Source organism: Podarcis pityusensis, assembly GCF_964106645.2.
Source record: "Podarcis pityusensis genome assembly, chromosome: 9".
Classification (NCBI taxonomy): domain Eukaryota; kingdom Metazoa; phylum Chordata; class Lepidosauria; order Squamata; family Lacertidae; genus Podarcis; species Podarcis pityusensis.
The window spans coordinates 67,492,103-67,514,951 of NC_138034.1; the positions used below are offsets into that span (position 1 = coordinate 67,492,103).

General features: G+C 47.4%; 1 protein-coding gene across 8 annotated transcripts in view; it reads right to left on the minus strand.

Moving 5' to 3' along the window:
* The window catches only part of SHROOM3 (shroom family member 3), a 219,849-nt gene that overhangs the window by 22,090 nt on the left and 174,910 nt on the right, over nucleotides 1-22,849 (minus strand). For all 8 annotated transcript variants that reach the window (XM_081020646.1, XM_081020647.1, XM_081020653.1 and 5 more), the window contains 2 exons: nucleotides 8,340-8,471; nucleotides 1,342-4,654 (listed from right to left, as the gene is read on the minus strand). In XM_081020646.1, coding sequence (XP_080876772.1) covers nucleotides 1,342-4,654; nucleotides 8,340-8,471 — 3,445 coding nt within the window. The remainder of the gene's footprint in view (nucleotides 1-1,341; nucleotides 4,655-8,339; nucleotides 8,472-22,849) is intronic.

Consider the following 22,849-nt stretch of genomic DNA (forward strand, 5'->3'; position numbering starts at 1 on the left):
GCCAGCTAGTTCAGCTTCATGTTGGATGTGCTCGTAAGGACTGCAGTGGCTCTCGCCGTCAACACAGTTCCACAGAGTGAATTTAAAAGAGCCAAAATGCACGTTGGACACCAAGGATGTTAGCTAGATAACGTGGCACAGCTAGAACATTTGCTTACAAACCAGGGACACACGAGCAAGTTGGTGGTCCGCAGCTGCTTAAGCATTTTGCCTCCTTCACTATTTTGCTTTGCTGTTTATTCTGTCCTGTTTTGAAAACACACTCTTGGTAGGTCTGGTGGTGGCCTGACAGGACAACCCGATACACCCAGCACAAGAGCGCAGAGAAGCCAGCAGGAGAAAGAAAACAGCAAAAGGCCTCAGGCTAAGCATTTTGCAATCTGGCAGGGCTCTTGGGCTTTGCAAAGAGAAATCCCAGAGCAAATGGTTTTCCAGATTGCCTTATAAAATACCTGGTGGTGGTAATAAGAGGAGAAATGGTTTTTGTGAGGTTTATTCCCTCCAGAAACCCAGTTTTTTGTCTCTCTAAAAATCCTCAGCAGGCAGAAGCCTTCCAAAGAGAGATTTGCACCAGCAGCTGGATGCAGAGTAAAACTAAAAACGTTTGCCCAAAGCCAATTTAAATTCCATTGTCAACAATAAAACAATATGACAGTCAGTTTGCGGTGTAGCGGGGTATTATAGCACTGGCTTTGAAATGGGGAGACCCAGGGTCAGATTCCCAGGTAGCCCTGTGAGGAGAAAATGAATGGGACACATCCAAAGTTGCCCTTACGTAAATAGAAGGACATTGCGAGATACAGTTTCCCTCAAAAGGAAAAGCAGGATGCATGTGAATAATAATAAAAAACACTGTGTTTCAGCAAAGATAGGATATACCACCAGCCAAACATTGAACAACCCACCTTTCCTTCTCTGGTCCCATGTAAATGAATAGAGCTGTGGAATAAGAATGCTTCTTCACAATTGCCTCTCATTCCTGTATTGCAGGAAGGGTTGGACTAGATGGCCCTTGGGGTCCCCTCCAACTCTACAATTCTATGGAGAGGTGGGGAGGGAAACCTCCATGCAGGTGTGAAGATTCTCATAGAATGTAGGGGTTATTGTGGCTTTTATACCCACCAAATTCCACTGCTCACTAGAACCTTTGCAATAATGGATTGAACCCACTAAGCTATGCTAATAGTAGACCCACTGGAATTAATGCCTCTATGGTAGTCACACCCATTAATTTCAATGAGACCACAGTACTTTGAGCAGAACTAACAGTGTCTGCGCTCCAGCATAACCAGGGGGAATGAACAATAGATGGACCAAGGAAGTCCCATATCTTTTACATACCTGGCACATTTTATCCGCTGAGGGAGACGACCTGGATCGGATGTGGATGGCAACTGCCTGGTTTTCTGATCTCTCCAGCAAGTCCTCTGCAGAGGCCGACTTCCCGGGCTTCTTGGTGGGTGCCAACCTCTTCTCCAGAACTTGGTCATTAGCGTGGCATGGCTTGGTGCACATGTCAAGATCTGTCTGGGTACTTTTGGTGAGCTCTGGGTCAGCTCTGCAATCCTGACGCCGGTCTGCTTTCAGCCAACTGGGAAAGGAGCTGCTCCTGCTGCCGTGATTTGGGCTGGTCACCTTCCTGCCCTCAGGTCCGCTGGGATCGAAGCAGCCTGTGAGCCCAGGAGGAAGAGTGGCAAAGCCACGCCCCGCTCTAGAGACCGGCTCCAGGGACTCCCGGCGATGGCAAAGACTCTGGTCCTGGAGAGAATTCATGCTGGATGAGGATGAAAGAGACTGCCCCTCTTGGGCACCTGTTTGCGTGCAAGAGGACTGAGAGCCCTCCTGCAGGAAGCTGGAGTCCTGGGATGCAGACGAAGGCCGCTTCCCAGTTTTGCGTTCAATGTAATCTGCCAGCGCGTTCTGCTGCAGCTGCTTCAGCTCCGGCTTGGAAAGATTGATGGTGGAGCACGCCTTGTTCTCCCTCTCAAATATCTTGCGGCGGTCAGCCACCGTGCTCTCTGGGAAAACAAACTGGAGGGCTTTCTTCTGGTGGGAGAAGGGCGACAGCTCACTGTCAGACACACCCACTTCGTTCATCTTCTCCGGCTCAGAGTAAGACTTCTTTTTCTGGTCGGGGTTCAGTCGCCTCCTGCCCCCAATGCGTGCCACGTGCAGAGGTGCAGGAAGGCTCTCTTTGTTGGGATAATCCGGCTTGGTCTCTGTCGGTGTGATGCTATGCCTCTCCTTTGGGGTATGGGGAGACGCAGCCATGCTCCTCATCCCAACATGTGCTGAGGCCGGCCTTTGCACACTCCTCCTGGGCTCCTTCCCACACTGAGGGCTGATGTTGAGGTCCTTGCGGCTGAAGGAGGTGGCCCTCAAAACCTTAGACTGGGCATCTTTGATGCTGTTCCTGTAAGCCCTGCTAAAGGGGAGGTCCAGCTGCGAGCCGTTCGAGTCCTGGGTGCTGCCCTTCCACAACAGCTCTCTCTCGCGCTCCTCCGACAACTGGAAAGCACTTCTGCTTTGGGGCAGCTGCCCAGCCGGTTTTGGTGGCTCGCTTTCAGAGGTCCCGGCCTGATGATAGATGCTGTGCCATCCTGGCATCGCCACGGCAGCACTTGCTGCCTCCATCTGCTGCTCTGCACCGTGCCAATTAGCCCTCTCTGGTCTGCCAGCCCCACTCTCGCTTGCGCGCTGCATATATGCGGCCGGGTCTGAGCTCCTTGCGCTGGCCAGGCGGCTATGATCTCCAAGCAAGTGAAGATGCTCTTGAGAGTTCCGCCTCTTTCGGATGTCCTCAACATGGTTGAGGCTGGGCTTGCCTGAGCTGAAATTCTGGCTGAAGCTGTTAGGGCTGACACTCTGCAGCCACTGGCCGCCTTGTTCACGTTGCTCTATCTTGCTGACCTTCTCCAGGACAGAGCACCGGGCCTTCCGAGAGTCCAGTTGCCCATACTGAGAGTTCTGGAGGTTGCTAGAACCCAGCTGGTGAATATTTAAGTCTGACATCTTAGGGGCCATCGGAGAAGAGGGCTCCTTGTACTTTGGCTCCACCCCATGGAAATGCTCTGCGCTGGGAATGGTGTCCTGGTACCCTTCTAAGCTGTGCCACTCGCCATCCTGCCAGTGCCCAGGGATCTGCCCCTTCTCCGCTTGGCTGCTGTAATTCACAAAATGCCACTTGGCACCGGAGTAGCCCTTGCACTGTGGTACCTCCTTCAGATCCGAGCTGTTCTGCAGCTTGCTGCTCTCCGGGATGTTTTGCAAGGAGGAAAAAGCGTGCTGCTTGGCCTTACTGGGGTTCCACTGGTTTTGAGCTGTGGGATGCAGGTTTGCGTTCTTATCTTCCTTCTGCTCTCCTGCCCCGTACCCCTTTGAGTGGCAGAGGCCTTTGCTGTCAATCGCATCCCTCGGGTGAGGCAGGCGTGCCTGAGAGCTGTGGTTCGAGTGCTGTGCGTTTCTTGCACTTTCCTGGATCGAAGCTGTGGTCATATACGGCGGGGCCGACTCATCCTGCCTGGGAGACGCGGGGTAGGCTTCGGGATGCATCCTGTACAAGACGAACTTTGCAGCTGCGTCTTCCACCTCCTGCTTCTTCCCTGGCGCGTACTCAGGCTGGTAGAAGATGGCAGCCTTGTTCGGTGGGCTTTGGTTTCCGTTCTCGTCCAAGCCAGCATGCTGCCTGCAGGCTGCAACGTTTTCGTACGAGGATGGAGAAGACACAGGGGCGTGTGCGTACCCACTCTCTTTGGCAAGCGCTGGGTAAAGCATCCCGCTGTTGCTTGCGGAAGGGTGAGGAACCTGGGCAAAGTGGGGCTCAGGAGAAGGGACAGGGTAAACACCAGTAGGAAGCAAAGGCTGCCCTGGCTGAGCTGCCTGCGAGTAAACCTGTTTGGGCTTCATGGTGGGACTGCTCTCTGGGCTCTTCTCCATCACAGTGTGGAGCTGTCCTTCTAGGAATGCAGGTTTCTGGAGATGCCCTGGAGGAGGGGTGCCCTGGCCTAGGTGAGGCCAGGCACTTTTGGGGTGAGTCCTACAGGACTTCCTGTGCTCAAGGCTGGACCAGGAGCTGGGCCTCTCGTGGTGCCTGGTTGCTGCGTAACTGTCACTACGGGTCGGTGGCATAGGGGGCCCCTTCATATAGTGGCTATCGCTGTCAGACGAGCTCCGAGTTGGTAGTCCCTTGCTGTAGCCATGCAACCTGCTGTAGCCGTATCCTTTAGCCTGGGACTCACAGCTTGGCGAAAGAGCAGAGGACTTCACTTCGTATTCCTCTGAAACGCCTCGCTGGGCATTGTAGACAGTTTTAATGTACCTGATATCAGCCTGCCTCATTCCCCCTTCTTGCGGTCTGCCCCGGGAATGGACGTTCTCCATGGAATAGGACCTCTCCTTGCAGAACGTGGGCGCCAGGTATTCGGGAATGCTGGAGCTGGTTGAGAAAGAGCTGTAGGCGGAATCCCTCTTGCTGTGGAGATGGGCAAGCTGGTCAATACTATTGGTGGATTTGGCTGGCGAAAGGTGGCAGGGGTGATGGGTATACCCCGCAGGGGTATGGTCCAAACTCTCCATGCTTCCCCTAGAGCTGTACTGGTCAGGACTTCTTCTTAAATAGCCATGCTCATAGCCGGAGAGATCGCTTGTGGAGGAACTGGAGGAAGGAGCGAGAGAGAGAGAAGCGAAAACTTGTTAACATGAGAGCAAGAGAGAGTCGTACTGGCTTATAAAGGGACTCTGAGGGATATGTTTAGTTTTTAGAGGAAGAGACGAAAACCCATATTTGGGCCTTGTTCTGTTCTTAGTCTGCAGTCATCCTGGTTTGCTCGGAAGGACCGCTTGACATTGCAACACATGTCTCTTATTTATCACTAGGAAGGGAGGGGAAAAAATAGATGGGAGGCAGGTCGCAAGCAGGGGAGGCTTTGCAGGGAAGTCCAAGCATGTCTACTCCACCCTCGCAATCCATCAAAAGCACCCTAAACGTCACCAGAATACCCAGACATCCACGAGTAAGAGACAGAGAGAAAGAGGGTGAAAGGAAGAACAAGAGAGTAAGAGAAGCTTGAGGACGGAGAGGAATTTGCCCCCTCCTCCATGTCTCTCTCTCTCTCTCTCTCTCTTTCTTTTTCCGCTTCTTTTCTTTTTATGGAGGTGAAGGCTATACGCTGGCAGTGTTCCTGGAATCTCCAACTGAACTGGAGACATTTTGTTTGCTGTGAGAAAACTAAACAGACATGACAGGGAAGGAGGCAATGAGGGATGGGGTGGAGATGGGACAGAGAGCAGCGGAACCACAACAGCTTCAATAAGTCCATGGCAAGAGCTTTTCATCACGGACCAAGCTGACGAAAAGTCAAAGGCTGCTCCAGAAAGGATATGACACAGCTATTTGTCAAGGAGGCTCAGTTGCAGGCATAAACCCTCCTGTTGCTGTTGCTGCTGCTGCTATTTGGAGGGGAGGAAGCTGGCTAGGTTGATTCCTTGACATTATTTTCCCTCATACAAGCTGATGAAGACGTGTAGGCCTTAAAACCAGCCTGGTTCACTGTCATTATTACTCAGCTACCCAGTGGCTCAAGGGACCCCAGGTCCATGCTGAGTCATTATTACTCAACATCAGCAAAATGGGATAATACATTATTTAACTCAAAGGAAGGTGAATCCTTCACACTGACACCAGGAAGCTTAGGAACTACATTTCCCAGAGCGCCTGAATGCTGCTGCAAGTGCCAGCAATGGAGTTGAGACCTCAAGCCTGAGGCCTACGATTGCCACCTCATCCTTTCGGTTAAGAAATGGGGTGGCAGGGAGGACATGGGTAAACTGTGAGAGAGGAGGGGGAAATTTAAAAAATGGTTCTCTTCTGAATGATGCCCACACTCAATCAGCAGTGGGCTTGGTTAATAGAGCTGGGCATTTGAAATTCATTCAAAAATGGCAACCCACAGCCCCAGCCTGGCTCTGGCACAGTCAATTTCCCGTCAGCCCCTTGACAGCATAAACTTGGCCTCCTCAAACCAAGTTGCTCTGGCCACTGAAAACCCCTCAATTTCCTTATAAGCCCATCTGTCGTGTCTCCTGCTTGACAATGGCAGGGCCTTGGGGAACCAAGGTCTCGTTCACGAATTGCTGTTTGCTCCAATTCAGCAGTAAAGAGTGGGTTTGTGTGGGAAATGCGCCTGGGGGGAAAAAACAAAAGTGCTTGGACGTGAGAGTTTTAAAGTATGTGCTAAGAAAGAACAGTGCAAAGTGTGGATGACCCTTTAGTGTCCCAAGGCCCAACTGTTGCCTGGTTTGTGTTGTTCTCCTGCTCGACATTATCTTTTCTCATGGTACCTCCTAGCCTAAGGATAATATCCCCACCACATGGAAGCAAAAACATAAAGGCAAAAGGAAGGATGCTGCAAAGCAACTATCTAGGGACTGAGCTGTTTGCCAAGTGAAGAAGAAGTACAGTGGTACCTTGGGTTAAGAACTTATTCATTCTGGAGGTTCATTCTTAACCTGAAACTGTTCCTAACCTGAGACACCACTTTAGCTAATGGGGCCTCCCACTGCCCCCACAGCACGATTTCTATTCTCATCCTGAAGCAAACTTCTTAACCTGAGGTACTATTTTTGAGTTAGCGGAGTCTGTAACTTGAAGCATATGTAACCAGAGGTACCACTGTACAGAGAATGAGAAAGAACCAGATCACAGAGAATAAGGAGGAGGAGGAATGGTTTCAACAGAACTGGCCATTTTTCTGGTTTCATCTCCTCAGCCGCTTGTGCCATTTGCTTTCCTTTTTAAACAAATGATCTCCCAATTTGACCACTCCGGCCCTCACCTATTACCAACAGACAGCGACAGAAGAAGGCTGGCAATCCGACCACTAGATGCCACTGGCGTTCTTCAGTGTTGAAACACCTGGAGCGATGGCTTCTATGCCAGGAGAGATGCGACAACAGAGACGGCAGAAATCTGGGGCTTGGAACTCTATGAGCTAGGCCATAGCAAAGAATAATTTAAAAAAAAGGCAGCTCCCTGGGAAGGAAGGAATGCTGTTGCCAGATGATTTGTGTTGGGTGTCAAGGAGAGAAAGAAAACACACATCTCTGTTGGAATGGTTTCTTTTTTCATTTCTTTTTGTAATCCTAGAGTTTCTTCCTGCTTTCCCATCCCATGCTTCCTTTGATCTCAATAAATTACTATTGGTGCCAGTATTTAGGTTTCACAGAGGTCTTGAAATTCCAGCGGCTAAGTTGGGGAGGAGGAAAAGCCACTGTACTGATGCGGAGATTGGGAATCTGCTACAAAGATGTTCAAGGAGATTGAAAGACTGGGGATTTGTCTATACATCAAAAAAGAAACATCACTAAGAACTTTCCGGTTGTGTTATGTTCCATCTTTCAGAACAGATACAGAAAAGTGGAAACACATTGTAGGGAACAGGCCAAAGCTCTATATGATCAGCTCCTTTAAAAAACATATCCGTGTGCCACGAAAAGCTGAATTCTGAAACCTGTATGTATTCTGCAAATGGAACAAACTTGAAAGGGATAGAGCATGGGTGGGAAAACTAAGGCCCGGGAGCCTGTCCAGCACAATTGCTTTCTAAATCCAGCCCGCAGATGGTCCAGGAAGCAGCGTGTTTTTACATGAGTAGAATGTCTCCTTTTATTTAAAATGCATCTCTGGGTTATTTGTGGGGCCTGCCTGGTGTTTTTACATGAGTAGAATGTGTGCTTTTATTTAAAATGCATCTCTGGGTTATTTGTGGGGCATAGGAATTCGTTCATTCCCCCCCCCTTCAAAACATAGTCCGGCCCCCCACAAGGTCTGAGGGACAGAGGACTGGCCCCCTGCTGAAAAAGTTTGCTGACCCCTGGGATAGAGCAAGCAGAACAGATGATGCAAAAGCAGCAAATGAATGAAATCTGAATAATGTGCAAAGGCTATAGAATTCAGAATTTTGATTTATCTGCTCTTTTCTTTTTTTTAGTGCAGAGCCTGTAGAATTCTACAATCAGCACGGAAATTCGGGCAAAGTTCACTGCTTGATAAGTCCCCCGCTCCACCACCGTGGCCGCACAGCTTTTGCAAAAATAGCTGAGGGTACCTGCCTGTTCAACATGATACACCATTGTTTCAGATCCATAAAGGTAGCGTGGCACCTGGCAGAGAAAGCTCAGCAGCTTTTAAAAGACTGTGAGGTGAATGCAGATTACTGCTGAGGATTATGCTTTCAGGGTGGAGCATAAATTGTTCTCTTCCTGGAATGGGAAGCACACAACACACCAATCCTCGGATACAGGGGTTGTTGTTTTTTTGGCCAAAATGCTGTGAGGCTTACCTGGAATGGTAGGCTTGGTGCCAAGGAGTGCCAATCATGCCAGGAGATATTTGCATCATGCTGAGATCGGGCTGGTTCTCTATGAACTTGGCAGAATGCCAGGAGTGCGGTCGGCCCACAGGGTCGCTTCGTCTGGAAAAAGAACAAAAAGGGGTAAAATAATTAGAGACAGGAACTTGCTCAGATACCCTGACAGGTGGAGCAGGAGCAATATGATTATTATTTAGCATTTATTCTGTGCCAGCAGCGTGACCCTGTCAAGAATACAAACACGTCATGGTCTCTGCTCCCTAATGTTTATTACATTCTGCTCTGGTGCTATGCATCAGTGTGTTCCACTGAGACCATCGTGCTGAAAAACACACTAACCATTTTATTGGGCCTGGTGCAAGAGGATACCCTAAATGTCAAAAATGTCATTAGATTAAACCTGAAGCTTTGGTGGCAACCTTAAGAGGAATGTGGCTTGGAATCTACTAGAGAGCCTTGCTTCAACCAAGGGTACAGAAACTGTTTCAATCTGAGGGCCACATTCAACCTTCTGGGGGCCACGTGCAAGTGGTGGGCAGAGGAACAAGTGCAAATTTTGCCTTTATGCAGTAGGCTAGTTTCTGCACATGCTCTCACACCCTTCTCTTCGTCCAGGGAAGCAAGAGGACTTATCAGAGTTGATAGCACATTGTTGTTGTTTAGTCGTGTCCAACTCTTCGTGACCCCATGGACCAGAGCACGCCAAGTACTCCTGTCTTCCACCGCCTCCTGCAGTTTGGTCAAACTCATGCTGGTAGCTTTGAGAACACGGTCCAACCATCTCGTCTGCTGTCGTCCCCTTCTCTTTGTGTCCTCCATCTTTCCCAACATCAGGGTCTTCTCCAGGGAGTCTTCTCTTCTGATGAGATGGCCAAAATATTGGAGCCTCAGCTTCAGGATCTGTCCTTCCAGCGAGCACTCAGGGCTGATTTCTTTCAGAATAGATAGGTTAGATCTTTTTGCAGTCCATGGGACTCTCAAGAGTCTCCTCCAGCACCATAATTCAAAAGCATCAATTCTTTGGTAATCAGCCTTCTTTATGGTCCAGCTCTCACTTCCATACATCACTACTGGGAAAACCATAGCTTTAACTATATGGACCTTTGCTGACAAGGTGATGTCTCTGCTTTTTAAGATGCTGTCTAGGCTTGTCATTGCTTTTCTCCCAAGAAGCAAGCGTCTTTTAATATCGTGACTGCTGTCACCATCTGCAGTGATCATGGAGCCCAAGAAAGTAAAATCTCTCACTGCCTCCATTTCTTCCCCTTCTATTTGCCAGGAGGTGATTACAGCCAGGTAAAAACACTCTCACAGAGGGTACAAAGAAGGGGCAGTAGGGAGTGTGCAGGTCGGTAAATCGCGCAGTCCAAAGTTGGAGTTTAACTCATTATTTGCAAAAACACGATCTCCACATACTTGGCTGAGTGAGCCCTAATGCACACAGGAGCTCATTCCCTGTGGGTCTTACTCCATGAAATCAGTTGCCCCACCTCCCCACAGCTGTCATGTTGCCTCCTCTCCATGGCATTTCCCAAGCAATTGGAGACTGTGCCTGCGTTCGACCAATCTCTCCTCTGCCCCTTTCATGCCTCTCCTGGTCCGGAGAGATGGGAGGGGAGCTTGTCACAGCAGGCGAGGGAGACACCAGTGACTCGTCTATGCCTCTTGACCTCCTTCCTCCCACTTGCCAGCTTCAGCTTCTTGACTGCCCCCTGCCACCGACTTTCCCAGCTCACTAAGCCCTGTTTCCCCTTCAGCTTCCGACACTTCCTTCTCCCTCTGACTGCTCATCATCATCTCACCACCACTCCCTGGGGTCTGAGCCTTCTTCCCTTGCTGGTTCCCCAGCTGGTTTCTACCACCATTCCTCGGCATTCAACCAGTCCATGACAGTGTGGCTGGTGTGTGTGTGTATGTGTGTGCGCACGCGCGCATGGCCTGGGGAGTCTCCCAAGAGCCAGACAGGCAGGGTTGGAGCGTCACATTTGGTCTCTGGACCTGAAGCTCCCCACCCCTGCTTCAGACTGATGTTGACAATGCATGTGGCACCATCAACATTGTGTTTGGCTTAAGTTTCATTTAAAAACAGGGGAAGGGAAAGATCATGGGAGAGGGTGACTGACCAGATATACAGGAGACACAATCCCTTTGTGGGTTGTTAGTTCCCTCCATGCAAAAGGGAGCAGGGATAGCCTCACTAACCCTGCCCCACTGTTACACCCACGTGCGCAGCCCTCCACCCTCCGTGCACTGGAGTGAACATCTGCAACAGGGAATCTGCTCTCCATGGGATTAAGAACCATGTTGGTGTTGAGCCTCCATGAGTACAACTGTCTAATGGGCACAGACAAGCAATGGAGGCAGAAGGGCAAGCTAACATATCCTGCTCTCCCCGACGTGATTCTAATCACACGGGGGAATTGAATACCCACACAACAGGGTTAAAGAATAAAGGAAAGCACGGTTATACTGAAGCACAATGAAGTACATGAAATAATAATAATTTGTACCCTGCCCATCAGACAGAACAGGGAAGATGCAAATAAGGCAGTAAAACACTGAACTGGTTGCTATCATTACACTGCGAAATTTCATGGTCTCGATGGAAAACTAGCCCATTAACCTAATTCATGTGGAAAACTAGTCAGAGGTATATAGTTTTTGATAATGCTTCTTTCAACAACCTGCATTAGAATTCTGGCAAATGCGAAGAAGACTGGAAGAGGTTTAAGGAATATTTGGAAAAAATATGTTAATATTTAAACCTTAGAATAGCTTTGGAAGTGGATATAGGTTGTAGGGTTAGAAGATAGGGTATTTTAAAACAGTATTATTTGTAAGTGATAAAATGTGAAGTTATTTTAAGTGTGATTTTTTTAAAAAAAGATGGTTAGAAATTATGATATATGTAAACTGCTAAAGATGAAGTAAAATGAAAATCAGATAGGTGGGACTTGGGGAAGCCCAATTAACAATGTTTAGAAAAATAAGGATATGACAAGAATTTGTTCGTATTGTTTGTCTTTTCTGTTTGTGTTTTTTATTTGTGTTATAAAATGAATAAAAAAAAATTCGGGGGGGGGGGAATAGAATTCTGACAAATGCATCTTTTCTCACCATGACACGGGGCAAGCTATGTATGCCCACATTCTCAGCTGTGGTTAATGGGACAGGAGCCCTTGCCTGCCTCAGCACCTGCTCACCAAGAGGAGGGGAAAGTTGCATATATATGGTTAAAAACTAAGCAAACTTGAAGTGGCTTTCATTTTTGCAGGTTGGGCCTGAAACAAGTCACAGACTAGGAAGGGGAAGCGTTTTCACTGCCTCTACTGGTGGCTTCTAACCCTGCTCAGTTTCTTAACAACTCACTGTTGCAGGGTGATTCCTAAACAGTGTGGGTTGTGAGAGAATTGCATTCAAACAATGAGCATAAAAGAGGGTGCCTGTTGCCTCTCAGAGTGATTTACTGATCTGGGTCATTATTTGTCAGGCCATCATCTACTGGGTGTGGGTAATTTCTCTGCATGAAGGATCACGCATTCACTCCCAAAGAACAAACACCACAGTTGTCTGCTTTCGGAGGCAACAGACACAGTTCACTGACTCATGCAGAAACTCAGTGACTGTTTCATTTTTCTGAAGGTAGATAGCTCTTACTCTTAAGATACTCCCAAGTGCCACCTGTTTCAGTTAGAAGAATGAGAAGGATGCACCAACAGCTTTTATCTGTTTAATTTTCCATCCAAACTATTGTTATCCACATCCAGAAAGAATTGCAGAGATTGAGAAGAAGGATATAAATACTTTGCCTTCTAGCTGGGAAACACAGCCTAAGTCTTTGGGTTTCATGAGCCTTTTTGAATACCACCAAAAGAATGCGATTCTCTTACTCCTCACCACCCGCCTCTGTTGACAGAATCATATTAGTAAGGGGTGAAGGTTCCTAAGAGGAGCTGCACAAATTAAATATCATATATAGGTGCCTTTCAGACAGAGGCCCCTTGTAGCCTCCTTTGCCAAGAAAACAAGGAAACTGAATGCCGTAGGCTAGGAGGCAGACAGAATGGGATTTAACTCAGCAATTCACAGCCTGATCTTCAGAGAGACCCTCAAGATGTCTCCACGCAGCACACAGAGAGGCCAGAGGGATTTAAAGATTTCTTTGTAGTTCTGGTCGAATCAAAACCTAGGACATTCTCATTTCTTGCTTGAGAAAGCACATTGTCTGACAGAAATAAAACACCCTCCCCCTCGAAGCAGCCAGCAACTGGCTTCTGAAAGCTGCCTTGTCAGGGTTTGGTTTTATTTTATTTTTTAAAGCCTGCAATATTTTTAAAGCACTTCAGCCAAACAGCCCCAGAACAAAGTAATCCAGTAAATAATTAAGCTGTGGACCTGAACCAAGAGACAAGTATAAATAGCTGTGGGGCAAAGCTTTGCATTGTGTCTATAGCCTACCTCTGTTCGGAAAGTGTGGATTAAGTGTCATGCGATGAGTGCTGCGATTTCCAAACAGGCCAGAACTTCCTCCTGTTGCAAAGGTTTGAACTGTATTTGTCTGAACAGGTGTGGCGTTGTTTGGTCTTCGGTGGATTGGGGAGGAGGAAAACGTAGGCAGTTCTACCTGGTAGTCAACAGAAACCTCTCATTGACTTCAAAATTGCAGATCTGCATGTAACCAGTCCTCAGCTATTGCCCTTCAACTGCATAAGCAGAATTGGGGTGAAGGGTAAATGGGAGAAAGAGGAAAGTAAAATGATGCTCTCAGAATACAGGCCCTTATGTATGGGGCATATCAGTTAGCAAACCGAAATTCGATCCTGTTTGGTTTCAAGGATTAGAATAAACCACAGTCCCCTCACCTGTATGCAACAGGAAACTGTGGTTTAGTCCAACGTGGAAGTGGAAACATTTATGGTCCTCCTCACCACCACAAATGAGGACCGCGAAAGGGAAGCACACAAGACCAAGGCTTGCTTTGGCTCTTCTGCAGAAATCTAACCATGGTTTGGAACAGAGCATAATCCGAACTGATAATCTAGATCTCAGGTGGGGAACCTGTAGCTCTTCAGGTGTTGAGGCTGCCACTCCATCATCCCTGTTGTTGGCCATGTTGGTTGGGCTGCAGTTTCCTCACCCTTGATCTAGATATCAGCTCTATAGAATTGCCGGATTTTATATTTTCAAAAATGGGCAATTGGCTGTTGTGTGTTTCTTCACCCCAGCATTCCTAGATGTAACCTAAAACCTGTCCAGCACGTAGGAGAAACTAATCTATTAAGTCTGCTAGTGCTTTCCACATCCCGGCTGCATACACATACATTTAAAGCACATGACTTCACCATAAAGGAATCGTGGGAACTGTAGTTTACCCCTCACAGTTCCAATTCCCAGCACCTTTAACAAACTACATTTACCTGAATTCAGGGGGCGGGGGGGAAGCCATGTGCTTCAAATTTATATTGTAAACTGCCCTCTGACCCTCAGAGAAGGGCGGTGTGGAAATTTAAATAATAATAATAATAATAATAATAATAATAATAATATATGTAAGATGTGTGTACACAGTCTCAATCTTATGACTGAGACCAGTGCGAACTTCATTTCCTTAGTATCATGGCAGCTTTATTTGTTCTGCCTCTACAGTACTATGTGCCACTTTGCTTGGTACTCAACCAAGTGAAGAGCCAGTGTGGTATAGTGGCTAAGAGCGGTAGACTCGTAATCTGGTGAACCAGGTTCGCGTCTCCGCTCCTCCACATGCAGCTGCTGGGTGACCTTGGGCTAGTCACACTTCTCTGAAGTCTCTCAGCCTCACTCACCTCACAGAGTGTTTCTTGTGGGGGTGGAAGGGAAAGGAGAATGTTAGCCGCTTTGAGATTCCTTCGGGTAGTGATAAAGCGGGATATCAAATCCAAACTCCTCCTCTTCTTCTTCTTCTTCTTCTTCTTCTTCTTCTTTAGAGAACTTAAAAGCTTGCTGTGGCTATTTGGGGGAATTTTGAACGGCCTAATAATGGTATTGCCCTAGTATGGATTTTGGAGCCTGAACTGTGTTTCAGTGCCGTGGCAAAACTGTGGTGAAACTGAATCAAATGCTGGTGCATAAAGTGAGCAACTGAGTCACGGAAGAGAAGTGACCAGAGCACAAGTCTGTCCCAGGGCCTCTGTGATGCAGACAGATTAAGCAGGACCAACTAATCTGCCACAATGACTCTTTTTCTTCTTCTTTTCACATTAAGAAAACCAGCAGCAATATAAACAACTATGCCGTGAAATTTCATTCTTTTCTCGTGCACGAAGTGGTTAATGCAACTTAACAGTAGTGGAAGGAAAGCTAAACCGAAGACAACCTATGTTTATTAAGTAGATTCTATGCTGTAACAGAATGTACCTTCCTGTACAGCCACATCAACAATAGCAAACACAGACTCTGGGCCAAGTGAATCAACACACTCCAGCTGAGTTGTTTTGCTTCAGCCACATCAGTTAGATATACCGTATTTTTCGCACCATAGGACGCACCGGCCCATAGGACGCACCTAGTTTTTTGGGGGGGAAATAAAGGAAAAAAAATTTTATTTCCCCCCCAGGTGCGCTGTGCTAAGCCCGAAGCTTGGGGCGTGTGGAGCTCAGTGCGCCCCAAGCTTCTGGGTGCCGGCAAGGTCTCCGCTAGCCCTGGGAGAGCCCCGCGGCTCTCCCATGGCTAGCGGAGCGCTGCGCTAATCCCGAAGCTTGGGGCGTGCAGAGCTCCGCGCGCCCCAAGCTTCTGGGTGCCAGAAAGGTCTCCGCTAGCCGTGGGAGAGCCCCGCGACTTCGCGCGGCTCTCCCAGGGCTAGCAGAGCGCTGCGCTAATCCCGAAGCTTGGGGCGTGCGGAGCTCAGCGCGCCCCAAGCTTCTGGGTGCCGGCAAGCAGTCCGCTAGCCGTGGGAGAGCCGCGCGGCTCTCCCAGGGCTAGCGGAGCGCTGCGCTAATCCCGAAGCTTGGGGCATGCGGAGCTCCGCGCGCCCCAAGCTTCTGGGTGCCGGCAAGGTCTCCGCTAGCCCTGGGAGAGCCCCGCGGCTCTCCCAGGGCTAGCGGAGCGCTGCGCTAATCCCGAAGCTTGGGGCGTGCGGAGCTCCGCGCGCCCCAAGCTTCTGGGTGCCAGAAAGGTCTCCGCTAGCCGTGGGAGAGCCCCGCGACTTCGCGCGGCTCTCCCAGGGCTAGCAGAGCGCTGCGCTAATCCCGAAGCTTGGGGCGTGCGGAGCTCAGCGCGCCCCAAGCTTCTGGGTGCCGGCAAGGTCTCCGCTAGCCGTGGGAGAGCCCCGCGGCTCTCCCATGGCTAGCGGAGCACTGCGCTAATCCCGAAGCTTGGGGCGTGCAGAGCTCCGCGCGCCCCAAGCTTCTGGGTGCCGGCAAGCAGTCCGCTAGCCGTGGGAGAGCCGCGCGGCTCTCCCAGGGCTAGCGGAGCACTGCGCTAATCCCGAAGCTTGGGGCGTGCAGAGCTCCGCGCGCCCCAAGCTTCTGGGTGCCGGCAAGGTCTCCGCTAGCCGTGGGAGAGCTGGGTTTCCCATGGCTAGCGGATAGCTTCCTGAAGCCTGGAGAGCGAGAGGGGTCGGTGCGCACCGACCCCCCTCGCTCTCCAGGCTTCAGCGAAAGCCTGCATTCGCTCCATAGGACGCACACACATTTCCCCTTCATTTTTGGAGGGGAAAAAGTGCGTCTTATAGAGCGAAAAATACGGTAGTCTTTCTCTCTCTCTCTCTCTCTCTCTCTCTCTCTCTGTGTGTGTGTACAGACAGTCTTTCTCTTTCTCTTTCTCTTTCTCTTTCTCTTTCTCTTTCTCTCTCTCTCTTGCTCTCCAAAGAAATATTTAGGAGTCAGATACCCATGCTGATCTACTGAAAATCACCCTAAGGTATACACCCTGATATATCTTTTGCCCACCGCAGCTTTAATTTATAAAATGGCTAGTATTGCTTCTGAACAACTTGACCCAAGGAAGCTGCGTGCAAGGTGACACTTCTGGTCTGGCAGCTGTCCTTCTCAGCATGAACTGGGAGGACACCTCAGAGGCCTCTGTTAATACTACACCCCCAGATTAAGGTCTTGGGACCTAGGGTGAAGACTTCAAGGTCAAAGGTGGAAGGTGTGTATGTACCCAAGACCATTTTTCACACTTAAGATACTGCTGTTTCCCACCCTGGTTTGCTTGACTGCTTGCTTTTGAATATGAGTGCTAAATGCAGATCAGAAAGCAGATTCACCATATTTAAATCCAATGGGTATTATCTAGCTAAGGCAGCAATTGCATTCCATTTGCAAAAGCAGCAAATGGGAGAGTAAAAAAGCAACCCCATTTAAGCGTGTGTGAAAGTGACCATACATCCTAATCTCTAGCTGTATTCACTCAGAACTGCGGCAAGGCTAGGGAAGTAAGTCCTTCTGAGATCAGCAGGCTTCCTCCTGAGTAAATGAATTTATGGAGCAGGCATATTTTCACCCAAGTCTCCCTGTTCTGGATTGCAAATGTTGGCAGATATGAAGTTGCCTTGTGACATTCATCAACACTTTTGACAGCAAAACTCTGGCCAAAGCAATATCAAATGAGCTTGGTATTTGGCCCTAGGCGGTTTCCTCCTGTTCCTTGTTGCTTATCTTGTTTTTTCTTGGATTAGCATACTCAGTAGCAAAGCTTCCTAGAAACTCCAGTTCTTGCATCACTTTGAGACACAAAACCTCAGTTTCCCTAACTGTCACATCTGAGAGGTCTGGAGGTAGGCATTTGATGCATGGAAAAACACACACACACAACCCTGCGAGGAATTAGGTCAGGGATAGGCAACCTAAGGCCTGGGGGCCGGAGGCAGCCCAATCGCCTTCTCAATCTGGCCCTGCAGCCTTCAGGGGAGTAGAACCTTCAGACTGACTTTCTTTGTGGGACCATAAAACCCGGGTGGTTGCTCCAGGGCATTGCTAAGTCGTCTTACTGCAGGATTGCTGGCCAAGGTTCTGAGATTTAGCCAGCCAGTGACCTCTGGATCAGCACCTCCTGTCCTGTCCAGGGTCCTGATCTGTGATGGATAAGGAGAGTAAGATGATTCACATGACACGGTAAAACAAGCTACGGTTTAGGAAGTCCATGCAATATGAAGGTTATTAGAGAGGAGTTTGCAGCTGCTTCCTGGTCCTTTCTACTGCCACACCAAGGTTTGGTTTAGCATGTTGTCCAAAGCAAAGCTCATGGTTAAGCTTTGCTAACCAAGAGTGTTAATCAAGGTTATAGCTTGTAGTTGGCTTAACTGTGAGTCCCAGTTCAGACAAGATCCTAAACCAAACTTTGACTTAGCACAGCAGTAAAAATGGCCAGGGAGGAGGTAAGTGGCTGTGAGCTTCTCTCTGGGAGCCTACATATCTGCATGGTCTTGCTAAGCCATAGTCTGCCTTGCAGTGTGGGGCAAACCAGATCACTGTGTTGCAGCAGACACCTAAATAGGTGTTCTTTCCTCTTGCACATAAAAACAGGAAATGCAGTCCTATCTGCAGCTGTTATAAGTTATATGAAAAAACCATTAACACCCTTTGAAAGCATTCTGCTCAATTAGCAAAGGGCACCTTCTTAGGCAATCAAAGGACTTTTAGTTGACACATCTAACCAATTAACTGACAGAATGCGGCAGCCCTAGAGGCTCCTGCAAAACAGCCTACATAAACATCAGGCATTTCCCTTTCAAATGATCTATCGGTACCAGCGCACTCTCTTTGCTCAAAGTAAGATTTCAATAGTTCATTCTCCAGAGCCCTGCTGTGTTGATATTGTGACTCTGCTGCTATTTTAGTTATTTTAGCATATTACTAAACATGTCCTTTGCTCCTTGAGAGGAAAGATCGTACTGAATATAAATAAAATAGGAATAAGCTGTTCAACTCAATGTAAACAAAACAGAAAAGAGAAAGTCATTATTTGGAGAAATGGCTTGAAAATGGCCCGTGCTCCTTCCTCCTTAAGGAATCCTGGATTTTACATTCTTTTAGCTTTTATAGAGGTGCATTCAAAGTTAGTCGTACTCAGAGCAGATCCATTGAAATTCATGAACGTTACTAACTTGCGTCCACTCATTTCAATGGGTCTGCTCCAGTGATTCCCAAACCTTTTGCCCCATGTGAAATTTGCTAATGACTTTTCTGCCTATTGTAGCAATTGTAGCTCACTTTACTAGATGTTGCTCCCCCCCCCCCCGATTGTATTTGTATCACTCCTTTGATTTCTTATACTATATTTTAGTCTACTGCAATCTGAATTCTACGGAATTCAAACTGCAATGCAACAAAACAACAATTAAGAAATAAAAGAAGAAATAAAAACACAATTTAAAAAAATGGGCCTTAGCTGGAGGCACTGGGGATTGAACCTGGAATCATCTGCATTGAGCTACAGTGGGGGCAGCACCTATAAGGAATGTTGATTTAGGCCACCACATAAAGTTTGCCTTTACATAATTCTGCCAAAATCATACCAGAGGTTTGCAGAGAGGACAGGAAAAACTAAAGCACTTGGAAGCTTATTAGGATTTCAGTTGCACAAAGCCTCAATCCTCTAAAAAAAATAATTGTTGGTTGCAATCAAGATGAAGCCACATTGCTGACAATAGCATGCTGGGAATTAGGCCAAGCTACTGCAGCTTGATTCCTCCATCCTAAGCCTGTCTATTTAGGTTCCTAGAACTCTGTTACCATGTGCCAAGGCTGGGTTGGAAGGGAAATGTGATAAGCACAGCATTATTCCACCAAAGCAGCACCACTTCCAGAGGTGCTGTTTCACATTTAAGGAGGTGGGAAAGAGTGGTGTTTTTTTATCGAGACGAGTGGAGAATACAACAATGTTCAAAGGCCAGTTCTTGCTTATATGCAAAGTTAAATTGCAAAAAAAGCAATGCAATATTAGCAAAGTTGTCATTGATACAAGCCAGTCACCTCTTTATTTAATGCAAAGAGATTTTTGCCTTTAGCAGGTATGTCTAACCCTCGTTTAGTGCTTTAAAGCAAGTCATTCAGTAGTTAAAACCAGTGGCTTGGTCAAAGACCCTGGTGTTTGCTTCTGAGGAACACGGGTGGTGTTGTTGTTGTTGTTGTTGTTGGGGTATTCTTCTTCTTCTTCTTCTTCTTCTTCTTCTTCTTCTTCTGTGATCACTTGTAGCCGAGTAAGATTGTCTTCCATAAACACAGTTTTAACCATGAGTCCGTAAGTGACTGTGGAGGCCAATTCTGGAACCACACATCCTTCCACAGTGGGGACATTGGTTTCCGGGCAAGAATAGATCACAGTGTGGATTTGCCAAGCGTGCCTTCCTCTTAGTACGTTTCTCCCTTGCGTCCTGAGTTCGAGTGTCTTCAAAGCCCATGACACCTTTGGTAAAGGCTGTTCTCCAACTAGAGCTCTCGCAGGCAAGTGCTTCCCAATTGTTGGTGTTTATACTACATTTTTAAAGATTTGCCTTGAGACAGTCTTTAAACCTCTTTTGTCGACCACCAGCGTTACACTTTCCATTTTTAAGTTCAGAATAGAGTAGTTGCTTTGGAAGATGACCATCAGGCATCCGCACAACATGACCACTCCAACGAAGTTGATGTTGAAGAATCATTGCTTCAACACTGGTGATCTTTGCTTCTTCTGGTACATTGATATTAGTTCACCTGTCTTCCCAAGGCCTGAGACCTAGGTATTTTGCCCCAGGCCTTAAGTTTTCCTCCCCCCATTTTCAAACTTTGCTTACAGGGTGGACTTTCCCTCTGAAAGTCCATCTGATTTTGCATCTATACATAAATATTGGCACCTGCAAAGTTCATGCAAATTTGTGACATGAGCTAAAGCCCTTCTTCCTGAAACTATTTCCCTCCAGTCATTTTTCTCTTGGCAGGGATTCCTTCTGCTTTTAGAGAGGCTCACGGGTGGGGGGGGGGGGAGATGGGGAGCAGCTTGGAACTTTCCTCCAATCAACTCATGTTCTACTGCACATATGCTCTGCTTTGTAGGGATTTGACAACAATTGATGGGACTACCAGCAATATGCCTAGCTTGCCACAAAGTGCAAGCATGCACATCAGTGCCACCATCCAAATCAAATACAGTGTAATAATTTCCAATTATTGCTTAAATTAAATATGGCTATCTACTGCTTTGCATACTGAAAGTATCACACATATTTGAAGGTCTAAAAAAGGAGTGCATTGCCTTATTTCCCCCCCTGAAGTGTCCCTAGTGTACATAGGCATGTTGGGGTTTTGTGCATAAAATAATTTTTAAAATAAATAAATGAGTAGCATCTCAATTAATAAATCTTAGTAACAACTAAGCTGCATTGGCCATGCCTTGCTAGAGCATCCCTGCCTCTTTCCTTTTAATCTAAAAGCCTCCACAAAATTCTCCCTGGGGTATCATGGAGCACCAAGACAGGAACCGAGGCAGTGAACATGAAGTTAAACAGAACCATGCTGGATGTTGCCAGGTCATAGGCCATAAAGCCCCCAAGTTTCCCAGAAGACTAAAAACAGCTATTTTATCCTTTCCGCAATTTCACACATTGCTATGCCATCTCATTAATCTTTCTGTGTTTACACAAGTAAATGAGAGGCATGACTGCAGTCAGTGGCAATGGCCAAGGCTATGGGAGGCAAAGCCTGGAATTCCCTCCTACTCAAACATTCTTCTCCAGTGGAGCTGCTTCCTGTTTGCAAGCACCGCTCTCAGCAAACGTATAATCTCCATCCACATTGCAACACAGGGTGGATTTCAGAAAGGTGCCTTCCAAGGGCACAAACCAGAAAGCTACTTAGGTAAGCCAGAGTAGGGCATATGAATGGATGGATGGATGGATGGATGGATGGATCTATCTGTCTGTCTGTCTGTCTATCTAGCTATCTAGCTATCTATCTACAGGGAGCCAGCATGGTGTAGTGGTTAAGAGCGGTGGACTCGTAATCTGGTGAACCGGGTTCGCTTCCCCGCTCCTCCACATGCAGCTGCTGGGTGACCTTGGGCCAGTCACACTTCTTTGAAGTCTCTCAGCCCCACTCACCTCACAGAGTGTTTGTTGTAGGGGAGGAAGGGAAAGGAGATTGTTAGCCGCTTTGGGACTCCTTCGGGTAGTGATAAAGCGGGATATCAAATCCAAACTCTTTTTCTACAGTGGTACCTCTGGTTAAGGACTTAATTCGTTCTGGAGGTCCGTTCTTAACCTGAAACTGTTCTTAACCTGAAACACCACTTTAGCTAATGGGGCCTCCCGCTGCCGCCGCCGTGCGATTTCTGTTCTCATCCTGAGGTAAAGTTCTTAACCTGAGGTACTATTTCTGGGTTAGTGGAGTCTGTAACCTGAAGCGTCTGTAACCCGAAGCGATTGTGACCCAAGGTACCACTGTATCTATCTATCTATCTATCTATCTATCTATCTATCTATCTACAGAAGAGGAAAAAAGCAGAATCAAATGGTCCTGAATGAATATACTAAGAACCTTAATAAAATAACTGCATGTCCAATGAGTTCAAGTGGAAATCCTCCGAAAGAGCACAAGAATGCAATTTATTGAGCATTTCTGGTAAGGTAACATCTCACCTAGGACACTCAAATTGTTCTGAACCTGTGGAAAGTTTCCATTAAAATGCACTGGGCGTTTCACAATTGGATAAGACTTTCCTGTCATATCCAATCTGGCCCTTGGATTGTGTTCTGACAAGCACACTTAAAAGCGAAAATCAAAACTGGCAGGTGTTTTAAACTCCCACTTTGTTTTAATATTGTTCAGGATATTCAGCTGTTATTGATTTTTGAGCTGTTGACAATTCCACAGCTCCTTCTTTCTGTTTTTCAACACACACACACACACACACACACACACAGGCAACAACTGATTTATGCATGTCCCAATGAAACGCAATTGTGCATGTGCGCACGGCACCGAACCCAGAAGTGACCCAAAAACATCACTAAAATACCACTAAAAGGGTAGGACGGGTTGAAACAAAGGCAAAATGCTTTATGTGGATCCCGTCAATGCGCGCAGGGGTCCAGAATGAAACCTCTGCACAAAACAAGGATTGCCTGTACTTCTGAGTATTTAAGAGAAGCTCAGAACTGATGTAAATGTGTAGGATTTGTCATCAACCTAAAAAGAAGCAAAGATAAGGCCAAAAGAAAACCAAAAGGCCTCTTTTTTCTGAGTGAAACCTTGTGTCCTCAAAGGCCAAACCTGCACACAGAAAAAGCAACAATTTTCCATTTGCTGCCAAGTCTTGACACAAGGCTGGCTGCTTTTGCTGATCATTGTGCTTCCATGCACATTTAAAGCACCCAATATGTGAATCTGACCTGTGTCATACTGCATTAAAATCATCAAAGAATAGCCATTTGCAAAACCTGGCCTTTTTCTTTCTGCTGATGTTTTAACCGTCTCTGATGCAAGTGTCATATGCTCAGTGCTTTTGCATGCAAAAGTTAACATTTT